This window comes from Brassica napus, chromosome C9 (genome assembly GCF_020379485.1).
Source record: "Brassica napus cultivar Da-Ae chromosome C9, Da-Ae, whole genome shotgun sequence".
NCBI classification, from domain to species: domain Eukaryota; kingdom Viridiplantae; phylum Streptophyta; class Magnoliopsida; order Brassicales; family Brassicaceae; genus Brassica; species Brassica napus.
Window position 1 is genome coordinate 45,946,251 of NC_063452.1, and position 27,058 is coordinate 45,973,308.

Below are 27,058 nucleotides of genomic sequence, written 5' to 3' on the forward strand. Positions count from 1 at the left end.
CTGTTTTCCAAAGATTTACCTTCTGATAAGAACAAATGTCATAAGAAAATACTCCGGTAGAACCAATAGTTGCATTCCTTCAAGATTTCGTAAAAGTACATGATTGCCACATAAAAAGAAGGCCAATAAATCATATCTTCAACATCACTTGGTAACTATTATAGTTCTAGGACGAGGAAACGTTAACCATTCTAGTCTTGAGATTGACACTTTCCCAAATCGCTTTTGGATAGATTTTTTTGTTTGTTCAAATCGCTTTTGGATAGATACAATCGAAGAACAAATGGTTTTGAGATTTAGTCTTGGAGCCACAAAAAGATTAGTAAGTTGAGCATCTGTCACCCCAAGTTAACAACATATCCAAAACTGGAGATCAGCTCATGAGAAATGGGCACTTACACATAGAATAAGTGTTTTATGCCAAATTAAAAAAAAATCAAGAGACCGTTTGAGTTATTATGATAGATGATTTTATAACCATTCGTGTTATGAAATTCACATCTGATTGCATCATTTTGCATCACTTGAACTGCCTGATAATTCTATTTATACAAGGGTAAAGATCTCTTGTAAGTTTTAAATGATGTTGAGAGACTTTAGGTTTTCAGTTGTGAATTGTATTCCAAACTTATTTTAAATATAAATTTTTGAATCATTTCTCACTGACTGATCAAAATAATACTCACTAATGTCTTGTAAACCAAACTAATTAACACCTTTACAGTTGTTTATTTGAATTATTAAATGATCGAATACATTTTAATTTATTTTGTTAGATAACTAATTTGTCAGATTCTACCACATTTAATTAGATTCATGTATTTCCATTTAATATTTTAATTATTATTTTGGATTTTCCAATAGAAATTAATTACGTTAAAAATTATGTTTTAGAGATCTATCTGGATTTCGAGACTACATTCTTTTTAACTATTTCTAACATTATCATATTGTTAATAAAAATATTATTTTTTTAAAAAAATTGGAAAAACATTTTTTTCAAAAGTATAGTTGATATATTTTATTGTTATTCTGATTTTTGAATGATTGAATAAATTTTGATTTATTTTGTTAGATAACTAATTTATTATATTCTATCATATGTAATTAGATTCATGTATTTCAAATTAAATATTTATTTATTCTTTTAGAAACAGACTACTTGCAATGGGCTAGTTGAATTTTAGATTCAACAGTTTAATGCTTGCAATGAGCTAGTTGAATGAAACAAAATTGTTACGTGGATTACATTCAGTTGAATAAATTCAACCAGTTGAATTTTTAAAAAATGGGGACACATAGACACGTGGCGACAAGTGAATGGAGAGAAAGTTGAGCAAGTGAGATTCAAGTAACCATTCCACAGAAAAAAAAAACATTTATCTTCTTTAAATCAGCTCCTATATTTTCATTGGTTGATCAAATTCTTTTGAGATTCTTATCTCCTCCAATTATTAAAACTCAATTATTTTATAGTAATCGTTTTTTATATATAAAAAATTATATGAAAATTCATGATTTTTTATGATCTATAAAAAGAGACTAGTCTCACTTCATTTGGATACATAAAAAAAACGTCAATTTTCACTATAATTTTTGTATTAGCATTCAATTAAAAAAAAATTGTGTTTAAACTCTTTTTCTTTTGCAAATGGATCACAATAATAATCCATTTAACACTCAAAATTCGTCAAATTTTCCTTTCAACTATCCAAATCCCAACAACTATCATTTTCAAAATCAACCTTCAAACACACCCCAAAATATACCAAATAATGGTTTTGCACCAAATTTCTTTATGCCATCATTGTTCCAAACTATCCTCCGTATTATGGATCGGTGATGCCAAATTTATCTCAAAGGCCTCCTATTTCTTCAGCTTCAATGGGTAATGATGTTGTACCAAATATTGGAACAACCGAATTTCCAGAATTTTCTACAAAATTAGGTATTGGTGTCACGAGCGCTGTCAATGAAGGCACTCGAAAGGAAAATGAAGAAGATTCAACTCATGCTCGTCGCAAAAGCCCGAAATGGACCACTGATCAAAATTTGGTGCTAATTAGTGGTTGGATTAAGTATGGAACTGATAGTGTTGTTGGGAGGAACCAAAAAAGTGAAGCATATTGGGGGAAAATTGCTGAGTACTGTAATGAGCATTGCTCATTTAATCCTTCACGAGATGGAGCTTCGTGCAGAAACCATTACAACTATATGAGCAAAAAGTTGAGCAAATGGGTTGGCGCGTACGATAATGCTACGCGTATGCAACAAAGTGGGTGGTCGGAGAATGATGTCCTAGCAAAAGCGCAAGAAATATATTCAGGTGGTAAGAATGAACATTTCAATTTAATGTCAGAATGACATGCTCTCCGTGATCAACCACGGTATGGTAACCAGGTAGGAGGAAACAGTGGTTCAAGTAGTGGATCTAAGAGATCCCGCGAAAATGATGCAAGTGACTCTAACTCTGTCGGATCTAGTGTTCGTCCAATGGGGAGAGACGCAACAAAAAAAAAAGGTAAAAAGAAAAACGTCGGTGTAACTTTGGAGATGGTCAACGAAGAGTGAAATGAATTCAAACAATTTAAAGAACATGAATTGGAACGATTGGACAAAATAGCCAAGAGACAAGAGGAGGCAAACCAATTGATGAAAGAAAAGACTCAAGCTAAGAAGATGAAGATGTTCATGAAGCTAAGTGAAAAAGAGCATCTCGACGACAAGAACAAACAGCTGTTGGAGAAGTTGAGCCACAATCTATTTGGAAATTAATTGATGTCAAGTCTTTATGATTTAATAATATGTATTTTTCTACTTTAATTATGTGTGTTTGTTTTTTTACTTTAATATTGTGTGTTTGTTTTTTTCTACTTAAATAATATGTGTTTGTCTCGTTCTACTTTAATAATGGGTACGTCTTTTTCAACTTTAATAGTTTTGTTTGTATTCAATCCGTGACTTTTGGCTTTTGTGAGAGAATCTGATCTTATCTATTAATTATGTCATTTTAATATTGGTTTGAAGTCCAAAAATTTCAGCCACTCGATCTTTTATAAATGGAGACTCTTTATTTCATAAATGTACCAACAACACAAATCATAGCTTACAAAAATATCAATGGATCCGTCAGAATTTCCTTTTGATATTGAAGCTTACAAAAAACAGTCTGAAATTGAAGATAGATACATCGTTAATCGGTTTAGAGAGCGTCGAAAAAAAATTATTGAAGAACAAACACCTCGCAACAAGAGAAAATACTTCAAAAGAGATCATGTTGCTGCAAATCAAAGGCTTATTGATGATTACTTTGCGAATCAACCAACATATGATGATGCAATATTTCGTCGGCGATTCAGGATGCGAAAACATGTTTTTCTTCGGATCGTTGGAGACCTATCAAGCAATGACAACTACTTCACCCAGCGAGTTGATGCAGCCAATAAAGAAGGTATATCTCCATTGGCAAAATGTACTACTGCCATGCGAATGCTAGCATATGGTGTTGCGGCTGATGCAGTCGACAAATATATCAAAATAGGAGGTACTACAGCATTGGAGTGCTTGCGTCGATTTTGTAAATAAAGACATACAACTGTATGAGCACGAGTATCTTAGAGCTCCAACTCAAGATGACCTTCAAAGAATTTTGCACGTCAGTGAGATGCGGGGATTTCCAGGGATGATCGGGAGCATTGATTGCATGCATTGGGAATGGAAAAATTGTCCAACGGCGTGGGAAGGTCAATTTACTAGAGGAGATAAGGGAACCACCACTGTTATACTTGAAGCAGTTGCTTCTCATGATCTATGGATTTGGCATGCATTTTTTGGATGTCCAGGCACATTAAACGACATAAATGTTCTAGATCGTTCTCCGGTGTTTGATGATGTTGAACAAGGAAATACTCCTAGAGTGAAATTTTTCCTGAATCAACGTCCGTATGACATGGCATACTATCTAGTTGATGGTATCTATCCTTCTTATCCAACTTTCGTCAAATCAATCTGACTTCCTCAAAGTGAGCCAGACAAGTATTTGCAAAATATCAAGAAGGATGTCAGAAGGACATCGAACGTGCATTTGGAGTTTTACAGGCTCGATTCAAAAACATTCGTGAACCAGCTCGCATGTGGGATATAGCCGATTTGGCTATCATCATGCGGTCATGTATCATATTGCATAATATGATTGTTGAAGATGAACGAGATACATATGCTCAACATTGGACCGATTATGATCAATCTGAGGCAAGTGGTTCTAGTACACCACAACCATTTTCGACTGAGGTTTTACCCGTTTTTGCAAATCATGTGCGTGCTAGATCTGAATTACGTGATTCAAAGGTACATCACAAATTGCAAGCAGATCTAGTCAAACACATATGGGCAAAATTCGGGATGTTCTAAAATTAAAACGACTTTAAGTTACGTGTGGTTTAAGAGTTTTTATGTTTTTGAATTGAGTTTATTGTACCAATTAAGTTGTGTGTTTTTATTTGTTGTATTACATCGCGTGTATTTGAATTTTCATAAGTTTATTTGTTTAATAAAAAATATTGTATTTTTAAAAATAGTTAAAAATATAAATGTATTTTTTTAAATATGTCATTTTAATTATTTATGTTAATTATACTCGAAATTATTATTTATGTAACTATTAAATTGTAAAGAATAATAAGATGATTTAAAAAAATGGTGGGGTAGGGTGTTGAATTTTATTAAAAAAAACTATTGTAGATGTTAAAAATAAAATGGGTGTTGAATAATTAGGTGGAAGAAATAGAAGATGATGTGGAGTGTTAAAAAGAGAAAAAGAGAGTGTTGAATAAATCAACCATTGTAGATAGTCTTCAGACTTATTTTCAGGTCTCCATAAGTAAGTTTGCAGCCTTACAACCCAATCATATACAGTTATTTCATCATGTTGACCCAAGCCGACGTGTTTTTCTGAATTGGCAATATCTTGATGAGTAGGTGGCCATTTCCTATATATATCAAATCAGTGGAAATTGGAGGTTTCAGTGAAATAGTTGTGGATCATAGACCAACCAGAATTGTTTCACTATGAAACTAATAAAATGAAACCATGTCAGTCATGGATCCAACGAACCAGAGATCACAAATTGCCACCTGATCATCCCAATTTGGAAAAACATATCTGTTTGGTCGATATGATGAAAATATGGGTATATGATTGGGTTGGAAGGCTGCAGAGTGACTTATGGAGACCTGGAGATAAACTTTCACTTATAGTTTCTAGTAGGCCAGTGCGTTTTTAACTCAACCCGAAGTACCGACCTTAACCCGAACCGAAAAAACCGAATCCGAATCCGAATCCAAACTGTTTTACAAAAATATCCGAATGGAACTTATAAACTTACTACTTTGGACTTTGGTTATAACCCGAACTGAACCGAAATCCGAATTAGGATCCGAAGATATCCGAAATTAGTTAAATATGTTAATGTTTTTATATATGTTAAGGTGATTTAGACATTTTAGAGTATTCAAAATATTTTGGAGTTTGTTTTATTTGTTATTTTTAATACTTTTTAGTTAATTTAGATAGTTTAACTATTTTTTAATTAGATTTGTAAATAATTTATATATTTTGAACTTTTTTTGTCAATTTTCGAGGTTTTTAAAAATATATTTTTGTACGATTTTAAACATTGGTTAAATCCGATCCGAACCGAACCCGGAAGGAACCAAACCGAACCCGATCCGATAATTAGTAAAAACCGAATGGTACTTATGAGCATAACACCGAAAATCCAAAAATCCGAAAATCCGAATCACCCGGACCGAAACCGAACGGACCGAAACCGAACGGACCACCGAACGCCCAGACCTAGTTTCTAATGAAAAGTCCGAAAAGCTTGATTTGAAAACATAAATCAATGGAGATTAACGAGGTAGTAGATATATTATATTGTTAAATGAATGATTGAATACATTTTGATTTATTTTGTTAGACAACTAATTTATTATATTCTACCATATGTAGTTCGATTCATTATTTTATTTTTTTTGGTAATCGATTCATTATTTCCAAGTAAATATTTATTTATTCCTATAGATTTTATCAAAAATTATGACGCTAAATGATAGGTCCCAGTTATAGGATTATCTATTGTTGATATAGAAACATGTGATTTGATACCAATCAAGGTCCCTTTTCAAATCAAAGAGAATTTGCCAAAAACAAACTAAGAACACACTTTTCTTTGGGTAGTTAAGACTACCTCTTTTTGTTGTTTTCATTGATTTAAATAGAAAAGATGGAACACTAGTTCCTACAAAACAGGAAGCAAATGGGTACATGAAGTTGAGGAAAACTCAACGTGAGAGAGTTGAGCCTGTTCTCCTACAAGTCAGGAGACCAAGTCTTTCTCTTTGTTATTTGCTGAACTTAAATAAATAAAGATTAAATAATAAAACAGCTAAACCAATTAACCAGATTGGTAATGTGAGAGAGTAGAGTTTAGCGTATGTCTTGAAGTCTCATCAATACTCCTGCCGTCGGAAAGAACCTTGTCCTCAAGGTTCATGTTGAATAGAGGAGAACTTGACTTGAATTGCTCCTCTTCTTTTTTTTCATGTGTATTTCACGAACTACAATCTCCAAGACCAATACCGAACTGTTTCCATGGTTTATTATTGGAAAGAAACTTTTTTTTTTTAAGTTGAAACCAAACAAGTTAGATATTCTGTGTTTGTTGATTCAAGGAATAGCCAAACGAAAAATCATACTCTGATTTGTTCCAAAGAAATATGAATTTTTTTTTTTAAGCTATGGATAACAAAACAAAAACAAGAGGAAAATGACAGAAACCCTTTTTTTTTAACTTAAACGATGAATGTTTCTTTTTTTTTTCTTTGGAAAACTGAAAAACAATGGAAGAATTACGGATTTTAATCCATACAAAATAAAGGATGTTGAACTTGATCAACAAACCCAAAAAGAAGAAAATGGTGAAAAGAAAAAAAAAGCTGGATAGATCTCGATGATCGTTGATTCTGAAGAATGGCCGTTCGTCGAGGATTCTTGATAACCGTTGATTCGTGAAGAATACCCGATAACAAGGAAGATGAAAAATATAAAGTTTTTGATACCACAAAGTGGTCCGGATCAAAAACAAAACATGCTCTGATACCAATTGATAGGTCCCAGTTATAGGATTATCTATTGTTGATTTAGAAACATGTGATTTGATACCAATTAAGGTCCCTCTTCAAAGCAAAGAGAATTTGCCAAAAATAAACTAAGAACACACTTTTCTTTGGGTAGTTAAGACTACCTCTTTTTGTTGTTTTCATTGATTTAAATAGAAAAGATGGAACACTAGTTCCTACAAAACAAGAAGCAAATGGGTACATGAAGTTGAGGAAAACTCAACGTGAGAGAGTTGAGCCTGTTCTCCTACAAGTCAGGAGACCAAGTCTTTCTCTTTGTTATTTGCTGAACTTAAATAAATGAAGATTAAATAATAAAACAGCTAAACCAATTAACCAAATTGGTAATGTGAGAGAGTAGAGTTTAGCGTATGTCTTGCAGTCTCATCAATAACAAAACATGCTCTGATACCAATTGATAGGTCCCAGTTATAGGATTATCTATTGTTGATCTAGAAACATGTGATTTGATACCAATTAAGGTCCCTCTTCAAAGCAAAGAGAATTTGCCAAAAACAAACTAAGAACACACTTTTCTTTGGGTAGTTAAGACTACCTCTTTTTGTTGTTTTCATTGATTTAAATAGAAAAGATGGAACACTAGTTCCTACAAAACAGGAAGCAAATGGGTACATGAAGTTGAGGAAAACTCAACGTGAGAGAGTTGAGCCTGTTCTCCTACAAGTCAAGAGACCAAGTCTTTCTCTTTGTTATTTGCTGAACTTAAATAAATGAAGATTAAATAATAAAACAGCTAAACCAATTAACCAGATTGGTAATGTGAGAGAGTAGAGTTTAGCGTATGTCTTGCAGTCTCATCAATAACAAAACATGCTCTGATACCAATTGATAGGTCCCAGTTATAGGATTATCTATTGTTGATCTAGAAACATGTGATTTGATACCAATTAAGGTCCCTCTTCAAATCAAAGAGAATTTGCCAAAAACAAACTAAGAACACACTTTTCTTTGGGTAGTTAAGACTACCTCTTTTTGTTGTTTTCATTGATTTAAATAGAAAAGATGGAACACTAGTTCCTACAAAACAGGAAGCAAATGGGTACATGAAGTTGAGGAAAACTCAACGTGAGAGAGTTGAGCCTGTTCTCCTACAAGTCAGGAGACCAAGTCTTTCTCTTTGTTATTTGCTGAACTTAAATAAATGAAGATTAAATAATAAAACAGCTAAACCAATTAACCAGATTGGTAATGTGAGAGAGTAGAGTTTAGCGTATGTCTTGCAGTCTCATCAATAACAAAACATGTTCTGATACCAATTGATAGGTCCCAGTTATAGGATTATCTATTGTTGATCTAGAAACATGTGATTTGATACCAATTAAGGTCCCTCTTCAAATCAAAGAGAATTTGCCAAAAACAAACTAAGAACACACTTTTCTTTGGGTAGTTAAGACTACCTCTTTTTGTTGTTTTCATTGATTTAAATAAAAAAGATGGAACACTAGTTCCTACAAAACAGGAAGCAAATGGGTACATGAAGTTGAAGAAAACTCAACGTGAGAGAGTTGAGCCTGTTCTCCTACAAGTCAGGAGACCAAGTCTTGCAGTCTCATCAATAACAAAACATGTTCTGATACCAATTGATAGGTCCCAGTTATAGGATTATCTATTGTTGATCTAGAAACATGTGATTTGATACCAATTAAGGTCCCTCTTCAAATCAAAGAGAATTTGCCAAAAACAAACTAAGAACACACTTTTCTTTGGGTAGTTAAGACTACCTCTTTTTGTTGTTTTCATTGATTTAAATAAAAAAGATGGAACACTAGTTCCTACAAAACAAGAAGCAAATGGGTACATGAAGTTGAAGAAAACTCAACGTGAGAGAGTTGAGCCTGTTCTCCTACAAGTCAGGAGACCAAGTCTTTCTCTTTGTTATTTGCTGAACTTAAATAAATGAAGATTAAATAATAAAACAGCTAAACCAATTAACCGGATTGGTAATGTGAGAGAGTAGAGTTTAGCGTATGTTTCGGAGTCTCTTCACTAAATTTTATATTCTTTTTGTTTTTAACTAGATTATGCGATTACATTCATATTATATTATTTTTATTACTATCATCAATTAAATAGGGGGAAATATTTCTTTCTTTTCTCAAAAAATAGTAAAAACCAAAATATTTTACATTATAAAATATCCACGATGACTTCATTAAAAACAATGTATATACTACATCTAGCAGAGGATAATCTTAAATTAAAGATTGTCCACCGATCCACAAGAGTACGTAAGACACACAATCTGAGCCGTCCATTAAGCTCACAGGTCCGACGTGGCAATGAAGTTAAAATCAGGTTTTGCGAATGAGTTGGTATTTGTTCTGATTCGAACGAAATAAAAAAGAAAGTAGAGAGCTTTGAGAGGCCCCCCCTTCCCTTTGGATAGCGAGGTGAGATTCCAAAGTCTTCTCCTTTTGTCGAGCCTCTTTTCAACACTGTGTGTGCTTCTTTTTGTTTGATCTTTCTGAATCCGCTTGTGGGTTTTCTTGAAGTCGCGTTTAGGGTTTGTGTGTACGTTCTCTCTGATTTGCGAATTTGATGTTTGAGATAGCTCTTTGATCTTCTCTGTCATAGTTGTTGTTTGGATCTAAATCTATGGGTTTCCCCCAAAAAGTATTGAACTTTATGATAATTTGTGGTATTATTCTTAGTTTGGATTTGATCTGAATGATAAATAACTGAAACTGAAACACTTTTCTTTTCGATTAGAGAGCCCAGATGAGTATTTATATAGTTGTGAACTTTTATTTTCCACAGCCTTTTCGTGAAGTTTTGTATTGGAGATCTGCTGAACACTGTGTTTACGATGGGGGAAGAAGATACGAAAGTCACTGCGGAGCCAACAGCAAATGGGACCACCAGTTCTCTTCCAAAGCCATCAGGTGAAATCAGTGGGAAACAGGCGGAGGAGAATGCTAGTGGCGAGGGAACACAGGAAAATAAGAAAGGTGAGGATACTGGATCTGAGAAAATGGAGATAGATGATGACATCAAGCAAGATGAAGAGGCAGAGGTTTCAGAAAAAGAAACGAAAGCTGAGACTGAGAAAACAGAAGAAAAAGATGTCAAGGAGCCAGCAGAGATTGCTGAAGCAAACGAAGTAAAGGGACAACCAGAAGCTGACCAAATGGATGAAGACACAGATGGGAAGAAGTTGGAAGCTGGTGATGGTGTGTCTGGAGGTGCTACAGCGGAAGATACTGTGATGAAGGAAACCGTGGAGTCTGATGACAAGAGTGAGACAGACACAAAAGGTTCCGAAGTGGTGAACAAGATAGATACAACTGAAGGAAGCCAAGATAAAACTGAGAAAGAATCAGAGGAGGAGAAAGTAAATGGAAACGAAGAAGAGAGTAAGGAAGATAAGTTAGTGGGTGGAGACGAGGGGGACAGTGTCGATGAGGTTGAAAAGAGGGATACAAGTAACAAAGAAGAGGCACCAAAGGAAAGGAATGAGGGCGAAATGGCTGAAGATGGGAAGGAGGAAAAATCAAACAAAGAAGAGGAAGTGAAGGAAGCGAACAAGGAAGAGGAAGACACTGATGTCAATGAGCCAAAAGAGGAAGACGAAAAAGCAGAGGCTAACGGTGAGGATGAAAATGATGTAGATGATAGCAAGGATGAGGATGAAGATAAAGAGGAGGAGACAAAGGACGAGAAGGAAGATAAAAAAGAAGAGAGCATGGATGAGAAAGAAGATGAAAAAGAAAAGAACAATGATGATAAGGAAGATGAAAATGAAGACAGCAAGAAGTCCAGCAAGCGAGGGAAAGGGAAGAATGAGAAGACTCGCAGGAAGACAAAGAGCGAGGAAGAAAAGAAGGATGCTGAACCCAAGACTCCATACTCTGATCGCCCTGTCCGCGAGCGAAAATCTGTGGAAAGGCTTGTTGCGGTGATTGATAAAGATTCCTCAAAGGAATTCCAAGTTGAAAAGGTTTGCCAATAGTTTCCTCCTGTGTTTAGTCTCTAATCTATAGTGTATTATTTGTTAGATCTGTTTATTAGTTACTTTTGGATATTGCAGGGAAAAGGAACACCTCTTAAAGATATCCCCAATGGTATGCTCGTAATCCTTATAGCCTTTTTAAAGTTCCTCTCAGGAACATTGATAGAGTACATAGTCCTTTCCTATTAATGGATTCCCCTTTGTGATTCTCTTTTTGATCAAAGGTTGTCTGCAAGCTGTAGTACTGGGTGGTACTGGGTCATGACCACGTTTTCTAATTAATTAATTTGTTTCATCTGCTCATTCACTTGAACTGAACTTTATAAGTTATATGTTTCTCTGCAGTTGCTTACAAGATAGCAAGGAAGAAGTCTGAGGACGTTTTCAAGCTTCTGCACACAATTCTATTTGGCGGGAGAAGAGGGAGAGTGAGCACCTCTTTGTACCATTTAATATATTGCCACCCCCATTAAGTGTTCCATGTTCTTGTGGGGATTCTAGTGTAGTTTGAAATTCTTAGGAGTGGCATCCATTGTTATCCTCACGCTTACTGAGAGTCTGCTAATCATGTTTACACATGACTCGATTTTTCGTGCTTTGACAGGCTGCACAGGTTAAGGCAAACATATTGCGCTTTTCTGGTTACAAATGGCAAGGAGATGAGGTGGGAGGCATAGCACATTAGGCTTGTTCTACATATGCTCGTCTCGTTTTTCCTTGCGTTGATATTTTACCTCAAATGATATATGGCAGGAAAAGGCAAAAGATAAAATAAAAGAAAAGCTTGACAAATGCAACAAGGAGAAGCTGCTGGAGTTTTGCGATCTCTTTGACTTATCGGTTGGCAAGGCTACAACGAAAAAGGTTACTTAGGGTTTTAATGTCACCGTGTTCTTTCTATTGTAGTCAACTTGGCATCTGACCCGTAGTTTTCCTCACATACAGGAAGACATTGTTGCAAAGCTATTTAAGTTCTTGGAAAAGCCTCATGCGACTACTGATGTTCCTGTTTACGAGAAAGAGAAGGTAACTTTGATGGTAGAAACGCTTGTTGAGTTTGGAATGTTGTTGAGCATATAACAATTTGTTTTTCTTGTTCTGTTGTAAAGGGCGCAAAACGCAAAAGAACTCCTACGAAAAGTTCACATGCAGCTGGAAGTTCATCTTCTAAACGATCAGCAAAGGTATTATTGAATAGCTTGCAACTGGACGTCTGAGCGCCCTTGTGTTAAAAAAAAGGTGAAGACAATGTATGTGTCGGTTTAATTAATTTCGTTGCGTTTTTTTTTTTTGCAGAGCCAAAAAAAGACTGACAAAAAGAGCTTACCTCATTCTGATGATGAGTCTGAAGAAGAGAAAGAGGAGGAAGAAGAAGAGGAGAGAGAGCATGAGACAGAGGAGGAAGATGAAGAGATTGATGAGGAGGAGGAGGAGAATGAAAACGGGATTCCTGATCAATCGGATGATGAGGCCCCTCAACCTTCTGAAAGTGAGGAGAAAGTTGAATCTGAGGACTCAGACTCAGAGTCAGAGGAAGAAACTAAAAAGAAGAAACGTGGTTCTAGGACAGTATCTGGAAAGAAAGAATCGACAGCAGGGAAATCAAGAAGCAAGAAAGCTGCAGTCTCGACGAAATCCAGTCCACCCCCAAAGAAAGTTGCTCAAAAGCGTTCAGCAGGAAAAAGAAAGAAGAGTGATGACGACGACAGTGATACTAGTCCAAAGGCATCGTCCTCTAAGAGGAAGAAGACTGAAAAACCGGCCAAGGAGCAGTCCTCGGTTCCTTCAAAATCTGCATCAAAAGAGAAACCAGGTTTGCTCATACCCTCTTGTTTTTTTTCCGCCACTGTTTTATCTGTGTCTGTTATTCTTGTTTATCTGCTAATAGGAAAAAGAGGCGGAAAAGGAAAAGACAAAACCAAGGAGCCTAGTGATGAAGAGTTGAAAAATGCAATTGTCGATATCTTGAAGGAAGTGGACTTTAACACGGTGAGGATTTGAACCATGAAACATCCTTTTCATGAAACTACACTAATTGTGCTAACAAATGCTGTATCGTTTTTTGACAGGCCACGTTCACTGACATCCTCAATCGACTAGGTATGTGGACAGATGAGATTGTTCCTTAGCAGTTCTTTACTTGATTGATGATAGTCCTGCGTATGGTTTCTATTTTCTGCGTTATTACATGCATTGTTTTCACATGTTTTCAGCTGGGATGTTCAAACTGGATCTCACCTCAAGAAAATCATCGATAAAGCTGATGATTCAAGATGAGCTGACTAAGCTAGCAGATGAAGCCGAGAATGAAGTTGGAGAAGAAGAAGATGCTGAGAAAGAGAAAGCTGGTGGAGAGGAGGTCAAGGCTTGATCACAAAGCATTTAAATCTAGTCTTAGCTACTATTTAATCTTCAAGGGGTCTCTATCCCCATTTGCCTCACTAGGCAAATATACCAGAGAATGTAATTTGTTGGTTGTTTTTGGTCGGGACTTGTGCTATAAACAGGAGTTCTTTTCTTATTTACTTTTGGTAGAGTCAGAGAGGAAGAAGCTGATGAGTAGTACAAGGCAGTTTCGTGTGTGTGTACGATTTAAACATAAGCTCCTTCAGGGGTTTTATGCTGTTTCACATAAAAAAAACCCTTGTGTTTTTCTAAAAGATATTTTGTGCAAACTTCCCGAGCCTCTCTCTCATGTTGTTTCCTCTGTGCAATCTATTATTTCGCGCGTCTTGATTTGGTTTAGTGAGTATGGGAGACCACTGACGTTGACATTAATAATCTTACGATAGCAAACAAAGACCAAGCTCGAAAGTGACCCATTGATGGATTGCAGAGAAAGAAGGGACAAGCAAAAACTTAAAGAAACCTATTCTAATGAATCAAGCAATGTCTCAAGTGGGCACCAGAAACAGGAAGAATTAACTTGGCCAGTGCTACTGAAGATAAAAGTATCTGTATGCCATTGATGAGGATGTGTTTCGTATCAACAGAAACTTAAAAAGATGAAGAACATGGATAACTGTGACGTTACATTTACTTATAGAAGCTATTAGACTTCCTCTTAACAACAACAAGAAAAAGATGATCTACTGCAACACTTTCGGAAATTCGAAAAACACAACCCCCAAAGGATGCACATGCTGTTACATTTGTCATGTATCCATGACCTCTGAAGATCCTAAGGCAGACGAAGGGCTTACAAATTCAGTGAAAACATACAATACAACTCAGATGGCTAAAACATGGAGAAACGAGATCAGTGACACTGGCCAAGCTAACTATTTGGCTGCGACTAATACAACTACACAATCACAAATTCAGAAACAATTAGAATAAGAACAAGGACAAACGACAGGCCATAACATCACCACCATACACTGGTCTTAGAAGTTTCACATATAATAAAACTGGTAAACGGTAAGGAGTCCTGAAACTTAAATAAGGCAAACGTTTGCCAAGTTTTTTTTCCAATTCTAAGTAACTAAGCTGAGTTGAAGAAGAGATTCACCAGTGAAAGACTTCTTTCTGTGACGAGTCGACTCTTCCTGGGGTCTTCTTTCTTCTTCTTCTTCCATACGGCTTCAGAATTTTGTGGGAGCTCTCAAAGTCAATCTACCCATAACACTACAAATTTAAGAAGACAACAGAAACCTTAGTCAGCAACGAAAAGGGGAATAAAGTATACACCAAAATGGTAACTGTCAACTCGTTATTTTCGAAAATCTTTCTTCTAAGAAAGCATACACTAGTCTTTTAGACAATGGGACAATAACATGGTCAGACAGCTACCTTTTAGTATACAAACTAATCTGACCAGTAATTTAGCAATGTCTGAAAGCAAAACATGAAAATGAATGATACAAATTTACATGAGGAATGAAAGATATCATTAGATTCAACTACTTACTTTTATGCAATAACTATTCAACTGTAAGACGCCTTCTTTTCCCATAATCAGCATCCCTTGATCTCGACCGATGGTTATCCTCCCGAGACAACCGTGACTTGCTGTGCCCTCTGGATGATCGACCTCTGTTCCACTCATCATCATGCTCAGGTTCGTCCCTGTGTCTATTACGATGATCACCACCATATCTTTCTCGTTCTTCTCTATGACGAACCTTCTCCCTGTCCATTTCTCTGTCACGATCCCTGGAACGTTCACGCTCCTTATGATGATGTTCCCTCTCACGCTCACGACCGGTGTCTCTATCATCACGATGCCTTCTCTCTGGCAAATCATAACGGTGACCAACATCTTTCTCTCTCGTTATGTCCCTTTCATAACCAGCATATTTATCCTCACGATTCCTTCTATCAGATGAACCAGACCATTCCCTTTCTGAAGCTCTCTCTTTATCCTTTACATGATTCGGACGAGCCCCTCTATCGTGATTAACCTCTCCATACTGGTGATCCGATGCAGCTTCCTCCCCGTAACTCGATTCCGCAGCTCTGGCAGCACTCAAATCTTCACCACCACCACCCCATCCTCCACTATTAGGATCCCACATTCCCATATCAACACCAGCATTAGGCATCATTCCCATTCCATTCATCGGCATCCCTCTTCCAAAAAACGCTGGATTCACGTGAGGTGCCACTCCAGGTAATCCAACTCCTCCAACAGGAGGGAACGAGGGTAAAAGCCCAGGAAACGGTGGACCTGGAGCCCCAGGGAATCCTCCATACGTTCCCATTCTCCCCATGGGTCCACCAAAACCCTGTTCAAACCCTTGCCCCATCATTGGATGCATCATATTCATAGGAGGCCCTGTGCCCATTCCCTGACCAAACCCACCACCTCCACCATTACCCATCAAACCTCTTCCACCCATCCCAGGCCTATTCCTCATTTGACCACCTGGTCCCCTACCACTCATTCCTTGAGCATTCCCTCTACCCCAGTTACCTCTACCGAATCCTCTATTTTCCCCACCTTGGAAATTCCCGCCGTTGTTGTTGGTGGTGGTGGCAATGACTGGTTTACTCGGAGGATCAGCAGGCCCTCCTCTCTTAGCTTGTGCAAGTGCAGCTTGCGCCTGTTGGCTTCTGTTCACCTGTGCCTCCCCCAGTCTCTTAACCATATACGGAGGGGCAATCTCAACAACACAAGGCCTACCATTGAACTCATAACCATCCATCCCCTCTTTGCAAGCGGCAGCTGCCATAGGATCATAGAACTCCGCTTGACAATACCCTCTCGACTTCCCATTAGCTTTCTCATCGAAGAACCTAACCTCCTTCACTGTACCATACTTGCAAAGCTCAGCCTCAAGTTCAGCATCGGTTGTCCACCAATGCAAATCACCAATGAAAAGAGTAGTTACGCCACCACCACCACCGTTCCCCACACCAGGCATATGGATAATAGCTCCGTTCCCGACCATGTTACCACCAGGTCCAGGAGGAGTCACGCCATTAGCATTACCCAACACAGGTCTCATCAAATTCCCGTTATTTCCCAAGCTAGGCGGGGGTGGCAACACACCATGAGAAAAGTTATTTCCTTTAGGAGCCTCCGCATCATTAGCCCTAGTAGGAGCTTGCCCTAGCTCAACTCTAAGTCTAAGCCCGCCACCAGTTCCAGCTACAACTCCGCCAGGTACCTTACGCTCTTGAGCTCCATATCCACTAGAAGCGACTACCACACCAGTAACACTTCCTTCCCCAGCTTCTGATTCTGCTTCTTCTTTGACAGCAACGCTCTCACCAACCAAACCAGGTATCGAAATCTCAGCTTCTGGTGTACCTAAAACTGGTTCTTCACCCTCCGTTTTGACCTTCTCCTTCTCCTCGTTTCTTGATTCCACCTCGTCGGTCTTCCTCGCAGACTGAAGAAACGCATCTCCGACATTAACGTCGTTATAGAGATCATCGTAATCGTCGTCTTCCTCCGCCATAAAACCCTCGTCAGCGACGGCAGAGATCGCCTCGTTTCGATGGAACTGATCTCTCCCATCTCCCTCGTCCATCTTAAACAAAACAAAAAAAAAAAGCTTCTTCCTTTCGATCAAATTCTCAAAGCTTAAGCTCACTCTAACAGAAACAATCTCAAGGGCACAAAAAGATTGCAGAATCTTCGTCTCCGGAAGCTAGAAACGGAGAGAAGGAGCACTCGCTAGAAACCCTAATCCGGTAGATTTGTGAAATTTCTAGGATTTTCTTATTAAAATAAACATTTTTTCTTTCTTTTCGTTTCGAGAAATGTGGAATGGAATCCAACTAATATCGCTAACGTGCACAGCGTGGTAAGCGCATGATAAAAATCCTTTACGAATGAAGGAAACACGTGTACTGCGAGAACATTCGCGTGTTTCATGGGCTATGATGAGTAATACTCCTAATTATACCAATGGGAAATGGGCTGGGCTTACTTTGAGGACAAACGTAAACTACTTGTTGTTCAGCCTTTCGAAAATCTAATGAACGTCACGTCGTCTGAGCTTTCTAATGGCACGCAGTCCTTAAAAGGATGGATCCAAAACGCTCGTTGAAGAATGAAGAGGGAGAGAACCATGCATTGACAACAATAGGCACTTTAAACTTTACTAAACAAGCAAGAGGAGGAAGTTCATCTTAGTTCATAGTGGCGATTCATGTAACCTGACAAACGCAGAAGCACGACTAGGAATATTGTGACAACTCTAGTTTGGTCATTCTATATATTATTTAACTGTTGTTCTATAGGACTTTCATTTACAGTAAGTATACGTATTTTACGTTTGATTCTTCGAACTATATATCATTTACGAACTAGTGGTATAAACTAGAAGTAAGAGTACTAGAGACCTTTTCTCTCTGGCACACCACCCAAGGCGTCATTTCAAGATCACCCTTCGATCTCCATGGATTCACACTGCAAGGTCTTCTCTGTCATCATCCCCGTCCAAACCTCCATTTAAGAAGCTATGCTTCTCCTCATCGGGACTCCACCTAGGTTAACCCGAAGCGTTTCAAGGAGAGGTGAAGAACTCTTGAAAGCTCAAAGGTCGAGCTTTTCATCTGTCTCTGCGTTTTCCATGCCTAGTTCGTTGCCTCCGGTGAGAATTCGCCTTTCCAATGTCTCAGACCCTGCTTTCGTTTCAGTGACGAAGAGCCCTCCTTCACTATCCTGTAAGCCGGAACCTCCAGATCTGGTTCCGGAGGAGCAGCTAGAACACTTGTTTGAAGCTTTATCTTCGCCAGATCCGCCGCTTGAAGCTCTCTCTCCACCAGACTGCCGCCTGAAACTCTCTCTTCGCCAGAAGCACCAGACCCTCCTGACGTACCGTCGTTGGTAATATGATTCTTTGCTGGTGCGTTGACTGGAGCTCTAAATGTTCCTTTCCCAGCATGCTTGTCAATGTGGTTGTTGCTACAACACTGGTCTCTCTTTCTCTTCCATTAATCTAGGTTTTATCTCAGAGATTTTCTAACTTAATGTTAGATGATGAGTTGATATCCTTAGTTTGGTATCTTGAACTCTCTTGTGGTTTGTCTATGTGTCTCGCCTTGGCCTTGGTGTGCCCCTTTACTGCAGTATGCAGTCCTTTTACTGCTTTGTGCAGTTCTACCTTTGTGGTACTCAAGTCATTATATGTTCAGTTGTGGCAGCTTAATGGAGTGATGCCTCGCATATCCATTCATTATGTGAATCGGGTTTTGTTGGACAGTTATTGTCTGGTTTCCTCCTTTATAGAGGTTGTTCCTCTTCCAATTTCATCATCTACCTTGTGTGGTTTTGTTGCAGGGAGTCTAATGTTGAAGATTAGAAATACTTCTAACACTGAAGTTCTAATCAAAGACTTTGTAGCTATGTTGAAGATTGTTGATTGTGCATTTGCTGCTGCTTCAATCCTGGGAGTTATATCACTGATTGTGGTCTCTAATTTCCAAGGCTTCGTCTCACTTTACAGCTCGATGGTCGTTGAGATCAGAGGACTTCTCGACGTCATTAGTTGTTTAAGCGTTTTGTATACTCCTATCCTTCTATGTTGTATTTGTTTCCTTGTAATAGCTGTCTGTTTAGCCTGGATGGCTATGTTTTCATGTTCCATAAACACTCTCTCCATTCATAAGAAAAAAAAAACTAGAAGTAAGAGTATTACCGCAAAAGTATAAACTAGAAACTAGTGCTCAATCCCAACGGCTAACACCATTCATTACATCATCAACCAAACAAAACACGTGAACAAAAAACACCCAAACAAAAAAATCCACCGACTAATTAATTTGACACCCAAACTTTTAAATAAAAATGAACATCAATAAAGGGACATTTAATAAACATCAATTACTTTCCCTCAAATCCATAAATAAAGATTCTAGAACAAACGAACAAAGACAAGAAGTGAACTACAGAAGCGAAGAAGAAGCAAACAAGCAGAACAGGCTCACCACCAAACCAGCCGTTGCTCCTCCGACGATCCTAACCGCACTGGCTTCATCAGCAGTCGCATCATCCGCATCTCCATCAGGCCCTTCCGCAGGCGAATCCGAATCACCAAACGAATCGTCAGGAGACGGCGCAGCCTTCTTCTTCTTCCCCTTCCCTTTCCCTTTAGCCGGTTTAGGAGAATCCGCAACATCTCCATCCTCCGGTGCCGGAGCAGGAGCTTCAACAGCCGAAGCCTTAAAGAGCTCCTTAGGCAGTAAAACCTTATCTGTAGCATAAATAGCCAAGGGCTGCTCGTCAATAATAGTATCAACGATCTGGACAGTGTTGATCCTTGTCCTGAGGGTAACTTTCTCTCCATCGTTCTGTACAGTGAGCTCGAACTTGCTGGATCCGTCCGTGGCAAGTGTGTTCATCGGACCATTGTTAGATTTGAGCATGGCCATTGAGTAATAGGTGGGGACAGCGAGGAAGTCAAGGAAAGCTTCTTTCTTTGGAGCAGTCAAGTTCTTGTATTTGGGCAAGAATCCTTTCATGGCGTCATCTCCTGGACAGAACACTGTCATGCCTCCTTCTACACTCTCCTGTTACAACATTAACACAGTCCAAAAACCCCGTTTGAATCACTCGAGTAATATTTGTCAACTACTTCAATTTATCTACTCAATTATAGTGGCTAGTGAGTTAGTGGGGAAAATTATTGCTACTTTTCATATTGAAAAGGTAAATCTTTTAAATTCGAATTATAAGAATTTAGAATCGTATAATGATGCGATAATTGAGGTAATCAAAGTCTATATGTTTGACTATATATTTGTTCATTAAGCTACCTAACACTGTCAAACACTTTTTTGACTTTTGTTGCAAAACCAACGGCTATAAGCCACAAGCAACAGAACAAGCACATGCATCTTTTCTAATCAAAGTTAAATTCCAACTTAACAACGGAAATAATTAGTACTAATTGGCGTATCGTTTCTGATTCGAGTAATTAGGGTTTAATCTGTGTAATTATTGTACCTGCCTCCTTTTGTTTTATTTAATTTTCTGTATTTATAAGGTAACATGCATGTATTTCTTGATTAATTGTTTTTAACTGGAAAACGGGAAAACCTAATAAAGTACTTAATTAATTGCAAAACCAGGGTTTTGAGTAGTGAATAATTAATTTATACATTTATACAGCAGCATGCATCTAATAACTGAATAATTATTTGAATAATCATATACAAATATTGAAACTAATCATCAGGGTTTAGTAAGTTACCTGGTAAGTTTTTGAAGCACCAGGGTTAGCGAGAAGCGTCTCAGCGAAAACTTTACAGCCATGAGCCGACATTATTCCGGTGAGATTCATCTCAGCCGGAGCTGGAGTCGGAGCCGACGCCGTTTCCGACGGTAAGACTTTGCTGATCTGAATAATGGAGATGTTGTACGGAACTTCTTCAACGGATTTGACGAAGAAGGAAGACAGATCTCCACCGTCGGGACCGAGTCCGACCTTACCGCCTCTCAGATCCGTTATGTTGACGAATCCGGTGGTTCCCGGAGCTGCTCCGGTGGCTTGGAAGAGAGTGGCGGCGAGAGCTGAACCGTCGCGGATCTGGTGGATTTTTTTGGCGCCGAAGTAGTCGAGGAGGACGTGGAGGGAGAGGATGTTCTTGATGGTGGAGATTGGGTAGCCTTTCGAGGTTAAGGCGGACATGGCGGCGTTGTCGACGGCGAGGACGGTTATGGTTGTTCTCCGGTTGATTTCGCCGGCGAGGTGAGTTTGGGTGAGGAAGTGGTTGAAGGAGGAGAAAGAAGGGTGGCTTGCTAAGAGGCGCGTGACGTTGTGCGCGTGTGTTTCGACGGCTAGGAGGAGGATGATAGGGAGAATGTAGGAGATGGTTACTTCTCTCATCTTCTTCGCCATTGTTGATACTGCGGAGGGAGACTGTGATGAGTTTGGAGATTTGAGAGAGAGAGTGAGCTCTGAGCTTTAAGAAGACGTAGATTGGGTTACTTAAATGGACTTGGCTTGTTATGAAATTACCGTTGTGCCATTGTTATTTTTTTAATATTTATTGCGAATTTAAACTTATGGGCTTGCAAGTTTGTGATTTGTGAGACCATGTCACACGCTGTGCTTCCACTCTTTCCACCTACTGTTTCTTTTTTTTTTTTTTTTTGTCAGCAAACAAAGCAGACTCATGTAGACTCTGCGAACCAACCTGGTAGCTCTGCATCCATATGGACGACAAACGACGGTTGCTTTTTTGCACTGCGTGCGAGACTGTCCGCCTTTAAGTTCTGTGTCCGTGGTATATGAATGATCTCTGAGCTGTTAAAACTCCTCTTTAAAACTTTTATGTCTTCCAAATAGCTTGCAAAGGCTGGCCACTCTTCTGGTTCTGACACCATCTTCACCAATTGAGCACTATCCGTTGCAAAAGTAACCCATGCTTGTCTAAGATTCCTCATACATTCCATTGCCCATATAAGGGCCTCTATCTCTGAGTGTAGTGGCGACTGACTCGCTCTCGTGTTCCTTGCTCCCATTAGTCCATCATAGCCTTCCAGGGTACTATATCATCCTTGCCCTGCAAAGCTATCCTCATTTTTCCAAGATCCGTCTGTAAAACACCATCTACCTGGTATACTCGTTATTATCGAAGATACTTGAATTTGGGTGCGTTCCATATCTTGAGTCTGAGAATTTTGTGCTTCCACCCAAAGTAACGATTCCGTTTCTGCCAGTTTGAGAGTATCTCTCGGGTCCATATCCAAATTGCTAAAAACTTTGTTGTTTCTACCTTTCCATATATACCAGAGAATCCAAGCAAATGAATGATCCTCCATTTCAGGAGAAGCTCTCCAAAATAAATGATCCATATTGGTAAACAAAGATTGAGTAGGAAAAATATCTGGATTCATCGGGATCCGTGAAAGTACCCAGAACTGAACCGCCGGTGGACATTCAAAAAACACGTGATTAGCTGATTCCTCGGGAGCACCACATCGGTCACAAACAGTATCTCCTTGCATTCCTCTTGACCTCAAATTTTTCTTAACCGCTATACATCCCGTCAATAGTTGCCATAAAAAATGTTTCAACTTGGGTGGGCAGCGTAACTTCCAACAGAACGCCTTCAAAGGTGTTATTGAAGGGCCAAACTGGGGTGGCATTATTTCTCTATCCGGATATATTCGTTCCACTTCATATCCAGATTTAACCGTGTATTTGCCATTGGTTGTAAAATGCCATCCATTCCGGTCTTCTAGATGAGATCTACTGATAGGAATACTTTGAATAATTTTCACATCTTGCGGATCCACCAGAGCCCGAATAACCTGTAGGTTCCATGATCTTGATGTTCCATCGATAAGAGCATCCACTGTTAGGTCCGGGTAAAGATTGTGTTGATTTTTATTTGCTGGTCTCGGGCGAGTGGATGGAAGCCAAGGGTCATTCCATACTGATATAGATGATCTTGTTCCCACCCTTTTGATTAGTCCTTTGCTAACCAGAGATCTAGCAGAGACAATACTACGCCAACCATAAGATGACGAGTATGATCTAATGGGTTCCAGGGGTGAAGCATTCCTGAAATATCTCCTTTTGAATACACGAGAAAATAAAGTATTCGGTTTGTCCATTAATCTCCAAAATTGTTTCCCAAGCATAGCTGTATTAAAATCTGTGAGATCTTTGAATCCCAAACCTCCATCGTCCTTAGAGCTACACAGTTTGTCTCTTTAAAATTGTTTCTTTAATATAACATTGTATAATTATCAAAAATTTAGCATAAACAATATTTATAAAATTTGTATATAAAAAACTAATGATCTTACGATTAGATATTTAAATTTTTAAAAAATTGTAGAAATTTTTGAAAGCTTTAGTAATACAAATTGTATAGTTATACAAAAATAATAATATTTCAAAATTTGAAATGTTATATATGAATATATTTATTTCATAGATGATGTATGAGCTATTACCATATTTAAAAAAAATTTACCAAAAAAAAATATCAATATTAAATGTAATTATGAATTATTACCATATTCTAATAAATTTGCCAAAAATATAAATCAACATTAAATGAAACTATTCATGTCATATTTTTCCAGAAGCAATGTCATCAATTTCAGTAGACTTGTCATATTTTTTTTGTAAAATTGATTGTAAAGAGGACATGTGACAAAATTACTTCGCAAATATAGTTTAGGGGATCTTCCCATCTAATTTTAAATATATACATATCTATATATATATATATATATATATTTACATATAAATATAAATTCTAATAAATTTGAGACTTTGTTTGTTTTAGTTAAACTGAAAAATATTTTTGCTAATTTAAATGATGAAGATGAAAAGATAAATTTAAATAATGTTTAAATATTTAACTATCAATTTTTTTTTGGATTAGTGTTACTTTATTTAGTTTATTTTTATTAATGTGAGATACATATATACATATATATTATTATTTTAATTGTGATATATGAATTATTAATATATTTAATAGTTTACCATAAATAAATATTTATATGGAAAATTGACATTAATGATGATATATGAGTTATTTTTATTACCATATTTAAAATTCTTGCAAAAAAATTTATATTTTTATAAGGAAATTTTACATCTCACAATTAATATGATGTCATATCACTATTTTTTAAAACAATGTCATCTATTTTAAGTGTCATGTCATCTTTTTTTCAGCGAGAATGATTATAGTGACGACATGTGTATAAATCACTTCGCAAATATAGTCTAGGAGATGTGCAAATGATTAGTTTTTCAATTTTTTAGAGTTTAATTAGATATAATTGAAAATAAAATGTATTGAGAGGGATGCATTTGATATTTTGAAGCCTTGGCAAATTACAACACCCTTGTCTAATGCCCCACTGGTCGTATAGATCACCATTAATTTGGCTAACAATGTTTATGATTTGTTCTCCTTTGTTGAGATCTTTCTAGCGTATCACAACTATCATGTGATGAAGGTGATGTTGCTTGTAAGTCTAGCTCAAAATAGAAATACCTTTTCAGACTAAAACACACACACAATACAACTAATAATTATTATATGATCTGATTTCTTCTATCAAACATGACATGCTGAAAAATAAATTTCAAACATGTCACGTGGGAAGAGTATCTCTTCTTCATAAATTAAGGTATCAGAAAACTCGTTACTCCATATTAATAAATTTAAGACAATTTCACACGCATAGAATCTTCTTCTTAGTTTAATTTCCTAATATATCATAGTTGAAGTAGTAATATTCTTTAAATAATTGTAAAAGAAACATTTTATTTGCTCCTTAAAAAGCTCTGATTAGACGGAATCTGAGTCTTTAACTGGAGGCAGTGTCGGTGACAAAGCTAAAGTTGAAGCATTGCGTGGATGCATCGTCCTTCAGGGGCACTTGAGGAATTAACCGATGGGTGGAACCAAGGTATTAATCAATATTCGTGCAACGTGGATGGTGGAGATCTGTTTTCAGATTCTCCACCGACAATCGGTCGGTCCATGTACAAAGCTGAACATTACTGGGGTAAACTAGTTGTCTGAAAATCTGATGCAACGGTTTATTGTCGCTTGTCAATTGTGTGATACGATGGTATTATTAGTTTGAGTTAAACTTTTGTGCAGTATATGGTAATACTTTGTTTGGATATAGGAGTAATACTGGGTCTGATTGGTAATGGATGTAATTTTAAAATTTTTGCTGTAGAAAAAAAATCTGTAGATTTTTTGCGGTAGCTTTAAATTTTATTGCTGTAGAATTTTATGAAAGCACTAAAAAATTGCTTTGAATATTTGGCTATGTAAAGTACTTGTACAGCTGTAGGTTATTTCTAAAGATGTGGTTTCATGCTCTGAATTTGGTGCTTTATAAATAAATAGGATTGTGGACAGCACATACATCAACTACCAATCACCCCCACTATTAGACAGCCCAACATTTTTTTTGTAGTCAACTGATTCCATTTTCATCCTTAAAATTACATGATTTTAGATTACATACTTTTGTGATTTAGTTCTAGCTTGGTTGGCCAATTCATCAGCCAAAATATTAGATTCACGCCTAACTTGTTTATAGAAGAAACTCAACATTTTGTGGCTTTAACTGTATCATGCAAATAGATTATATAGGCATATTTCTATCCATGACAATATTCTGTAATTCTCCTTTATTTTAATAGGCCGCCACATAAAGCATGAAGATCTTCACAAAGAGTTATATTAAAATAACCCAATTTCACATCTCAGAGTCTTAACTACTATTGTATTGGTGGTAGGGCTTCCGACCCTTTGAGAAGCTTTCTTCTATCATGTCCATATTAGATCCATCCTACCCCGTCTAGCATTTGCGGTGTTGTCCAGACATATACAAATAATGATCAGCATTGCTACAAAAATATAGATTTGGAAACCTATTTCCAGATGTTTGGTAGCATGCAAAAGATTGTTCTCTATATAGAGCTGTTACTTCTTTGTTTTTTGTTGATGCCTCCAACCATAAAGTAAGATCAAGCGGATATTTTCATTCAAAAAAAAAACGTAAGATCAAGCAACACTTTGTTTACGATATCTGTTATTTACCATCTCTTGTTATTAAATATCAAATCATTTAGGTGCTTCCAATTCGCCATTCTAAAATGTACAACAATGGTAATTGTTGGACCAAGCCTTTAAAGTTTAAACAGATCCAGAAAAGAAGACAAATTACACAAGTGTCATAGCCTTTAAAGTTTAAACAGATCCAAAAAAAGAAGACAAATTACACAAGTGTCATTTTTCTCGAGAAAATCAGATGAAGGATTATAGAGAGGCGCTAACACCCATATCTCCTTGCTAATTCTTCACTGAAAGAAAAGATTACGGGCAGCCTCTTCATTGATAAAACAACACACTGTTCTCGAGATAAAACATATGCTACATGTTTGAACCGAGACTGTCGATAAACTAGTAAAGAGAAAATGACGAGTTCTCATCGGTGGGTCAAGACAAAGACGTGTTTTATTAGATCAAGTGAACGCTCAGTCGTATTACAAGGAGGAGAAAACAAGGAAATGAACCGGCGAAATCTGGTTTGCCGGAGAATACAAGTCGGCGAGAATAAGATGTAAAATCCTAGTTTCTAGCCGAAAGTAAGTGTGTGGTAATTTGCGGATCCCTTCATCGTTGTCTCTCCTCCTCCTTTTATAAACGGTCTTCTGTTGACCTAATTCGACTTGACCTAACAGGCCTTCTCGATGATTGGGCCGAGGTGTCGGGCCGCTGAACCGAGTCGTCGAGCCGAAGACTTTCGGTCGTTTGCTCTGCCGGCTAAAAGTAGTCCAAAGTCGAGTCAACTACTGGTTCGCGAGTCGACGAGACGAGCTCATCTGTTTTGATCATGTGTCAGAACAATCATCATGTGGGCCTTTTGGGAGGGTCAGGCCCATACCCAACAGTAAGTTCTCCCAGTTCGCTGGTGAGTAGCGTAGCCGACTCAGCGAATTTGGAAGTAGGGTT

General features: G+C 37.5%; 3 protein-coding genes, 1 long non-coding RNA gene and 1 pseudogene across 9 annotated transcripts; 3 read left to right on the plus strand and 2 right to left on the minus strand.

Moving 5' to 3' along the window:
* The first annotated feature begins 194 nt into the window (after positions 1-194).
* LOC125592683 lies at positions 195-4,410 on the plus strand (annotated as a pseudogene).
* A 4,970-nt stretch (positions 4,411-9,380) lies between these two features.
* Positions 9,381-13,809, plus strand: LOC106390895 (DEK domain-containing chromatin-associated protein 4). 5 transcript variants are annotated; one of them, XM_022710016.2, is made up of 13 exons: positions 9,381-9,590; positions 9,958-11,137; positions 11,228-11,261; positions 11,374-11,400; positions 11,495-11,577; positions 11,754-11,813; positions 11,903-12,013; positions 12,095-12,175; positions 12,259-12,333; positions 12,446-12,962; positions 13,038-13,138; positions 13,219-13,249; positions 13,363-13,809. In XM_022710016.2, exons 2-13 carry the CDS (start codon positions 10,007-10,009, stop codon positions 13,518-13,520), a joined length of 2,409 nt encoding a protein of 802 aa, XP_022565737.1. In that variant the 5' UTR covers positions 9,381-9,590; positions 9,958-10,006; the 3' UTR covers positions 13,521-13,809. The 5 variants fall into 5 exon arrangements, with proteins under 5 accessions (XP_022565737.1, XP_022565740.1, XP_022565738.1 ...); XM_022710017.2 differs by having other exon boundaries at positions 9,516-9,711; XM_048768655.1 differs by having other exon boundaries at positions 9,555-9,637.
* Positions 13,810-14,468: 659 nt separating this feature from the next.
* LOC106390894 (cleavage and polyadenylation specificity factor subunit 6-like) lies at positions 14,469-17,381 on the minus strand. 2 transcript variants are annotated; one of them, XR_002661328.2, is made up of 3 exons: positions 15,060-17,353; positions 14,942-14,983; positions 14,469-14,776 (listed from the first exon to the last, which is right to left on the minus strand). XR_002661328.2 is itself a non-coding variant. In XM_013831436.3 (2 exons), the coding sequence occupies exon 1, from the start codon at positions 17,125-17,127 to the stop codon at positions 15,073-15,075; it is 2,055 nt and encodes a 684-aa protein (XP_013686890.1). In that variant the 5' UTR covers positions 17,128-17,381; the 3' UTR covers positions 14,469-14,776; positions 15,060-15,072. The 2 variants fall into 2 exon arrangements, 1 of the variants encoding a protein (XP_013686890.1); XM_013831436.3 differs by lacking the exon at positions 14,942-14,983 and having other exon boundaries at positions 15,060-17,381.
* Positions 17,382-17,640: 259 nt separating this feature from the next.
* On the plus strand, positions 17,641-19,188 carry LOC125592937. The gene is made up of 2 exons (XR_007328755.1): positions 17,641-18,450; positions 18,885-19,188. It is a non-coding gene; the product is annotated as an uncharacterized LOC125592937 (long non-coding RNA).
* Positions 19,189-19,236: 48 nt separating this feature from the next.
* On the minus strand, positions 19,237-21,506 carry LOC106390893 (fasciclin-like arabinogalactan protein 1). The gene is made up of 2 exons (XM_013831435.3): positions 20,797-21,506; positions 19,237-20,113 (listed from the first exon to the last, which is right to left on the minus strand). Exons 1-2 carry the CDS (start codon positions 21,442-21,444, stop codon positions 19,490-19,492), a joined length of 1,272 nt encoding a protein of 423 aa, XP_013686889.1. The 5' UTR covers positions 21,445-21,506; the 3' UTR covers positions 19,237-19,489.
* Between the last annotated feature and the right edge of the window lie 5,552 nt (positions 21,507-27,058).

Bases quoted from the DNA above. Each gene is read 5' to 3' on its own strand.
- LOC106390893 (XM_013831435.3), bottom strand. From the start codon at position 21,444: ATGGCGAAGAAGATGAGAGAAGTAACCATCTCCTACATTCTCCCTATC. The intron at 20,114-20,796 runs GTAACTTACTAA...ATGTTGTAACAG, and splicing joins GTGCTTCAAAAACTTACCAG to GAGAGTGTAGAAGGAGGCAT.
- LOC106390895 (XM_022710016.2), top strand. From the start codon at position 10,007: ATGGGGGAAGAAGATACGAAAGTCACTGCGGAGCCAACAGCAAATGGG. The intron at 11,138-11,227 runs GTTTGCCAATAG...TGGATATTGCAG, and splicing joins AGGAATTCCAAGTTGAAAAG to GGAAAAGGAACACCTCTTAA. The intron at 12,963-13,037 runs GTTTGCTCATAC...ATCTGCTAATAG, and splicing joins TGCATCAAAAGAGAAACCAG to GAAAAAGAGGCGGAAAAGGA.
- LOC106390894 (XM_013831436.3), bottom strand. From the start codon at position 17,127: ATGGACGAGGGAGATGGGAGAGATCAGTTCCATCGAAACGAGGCGATC.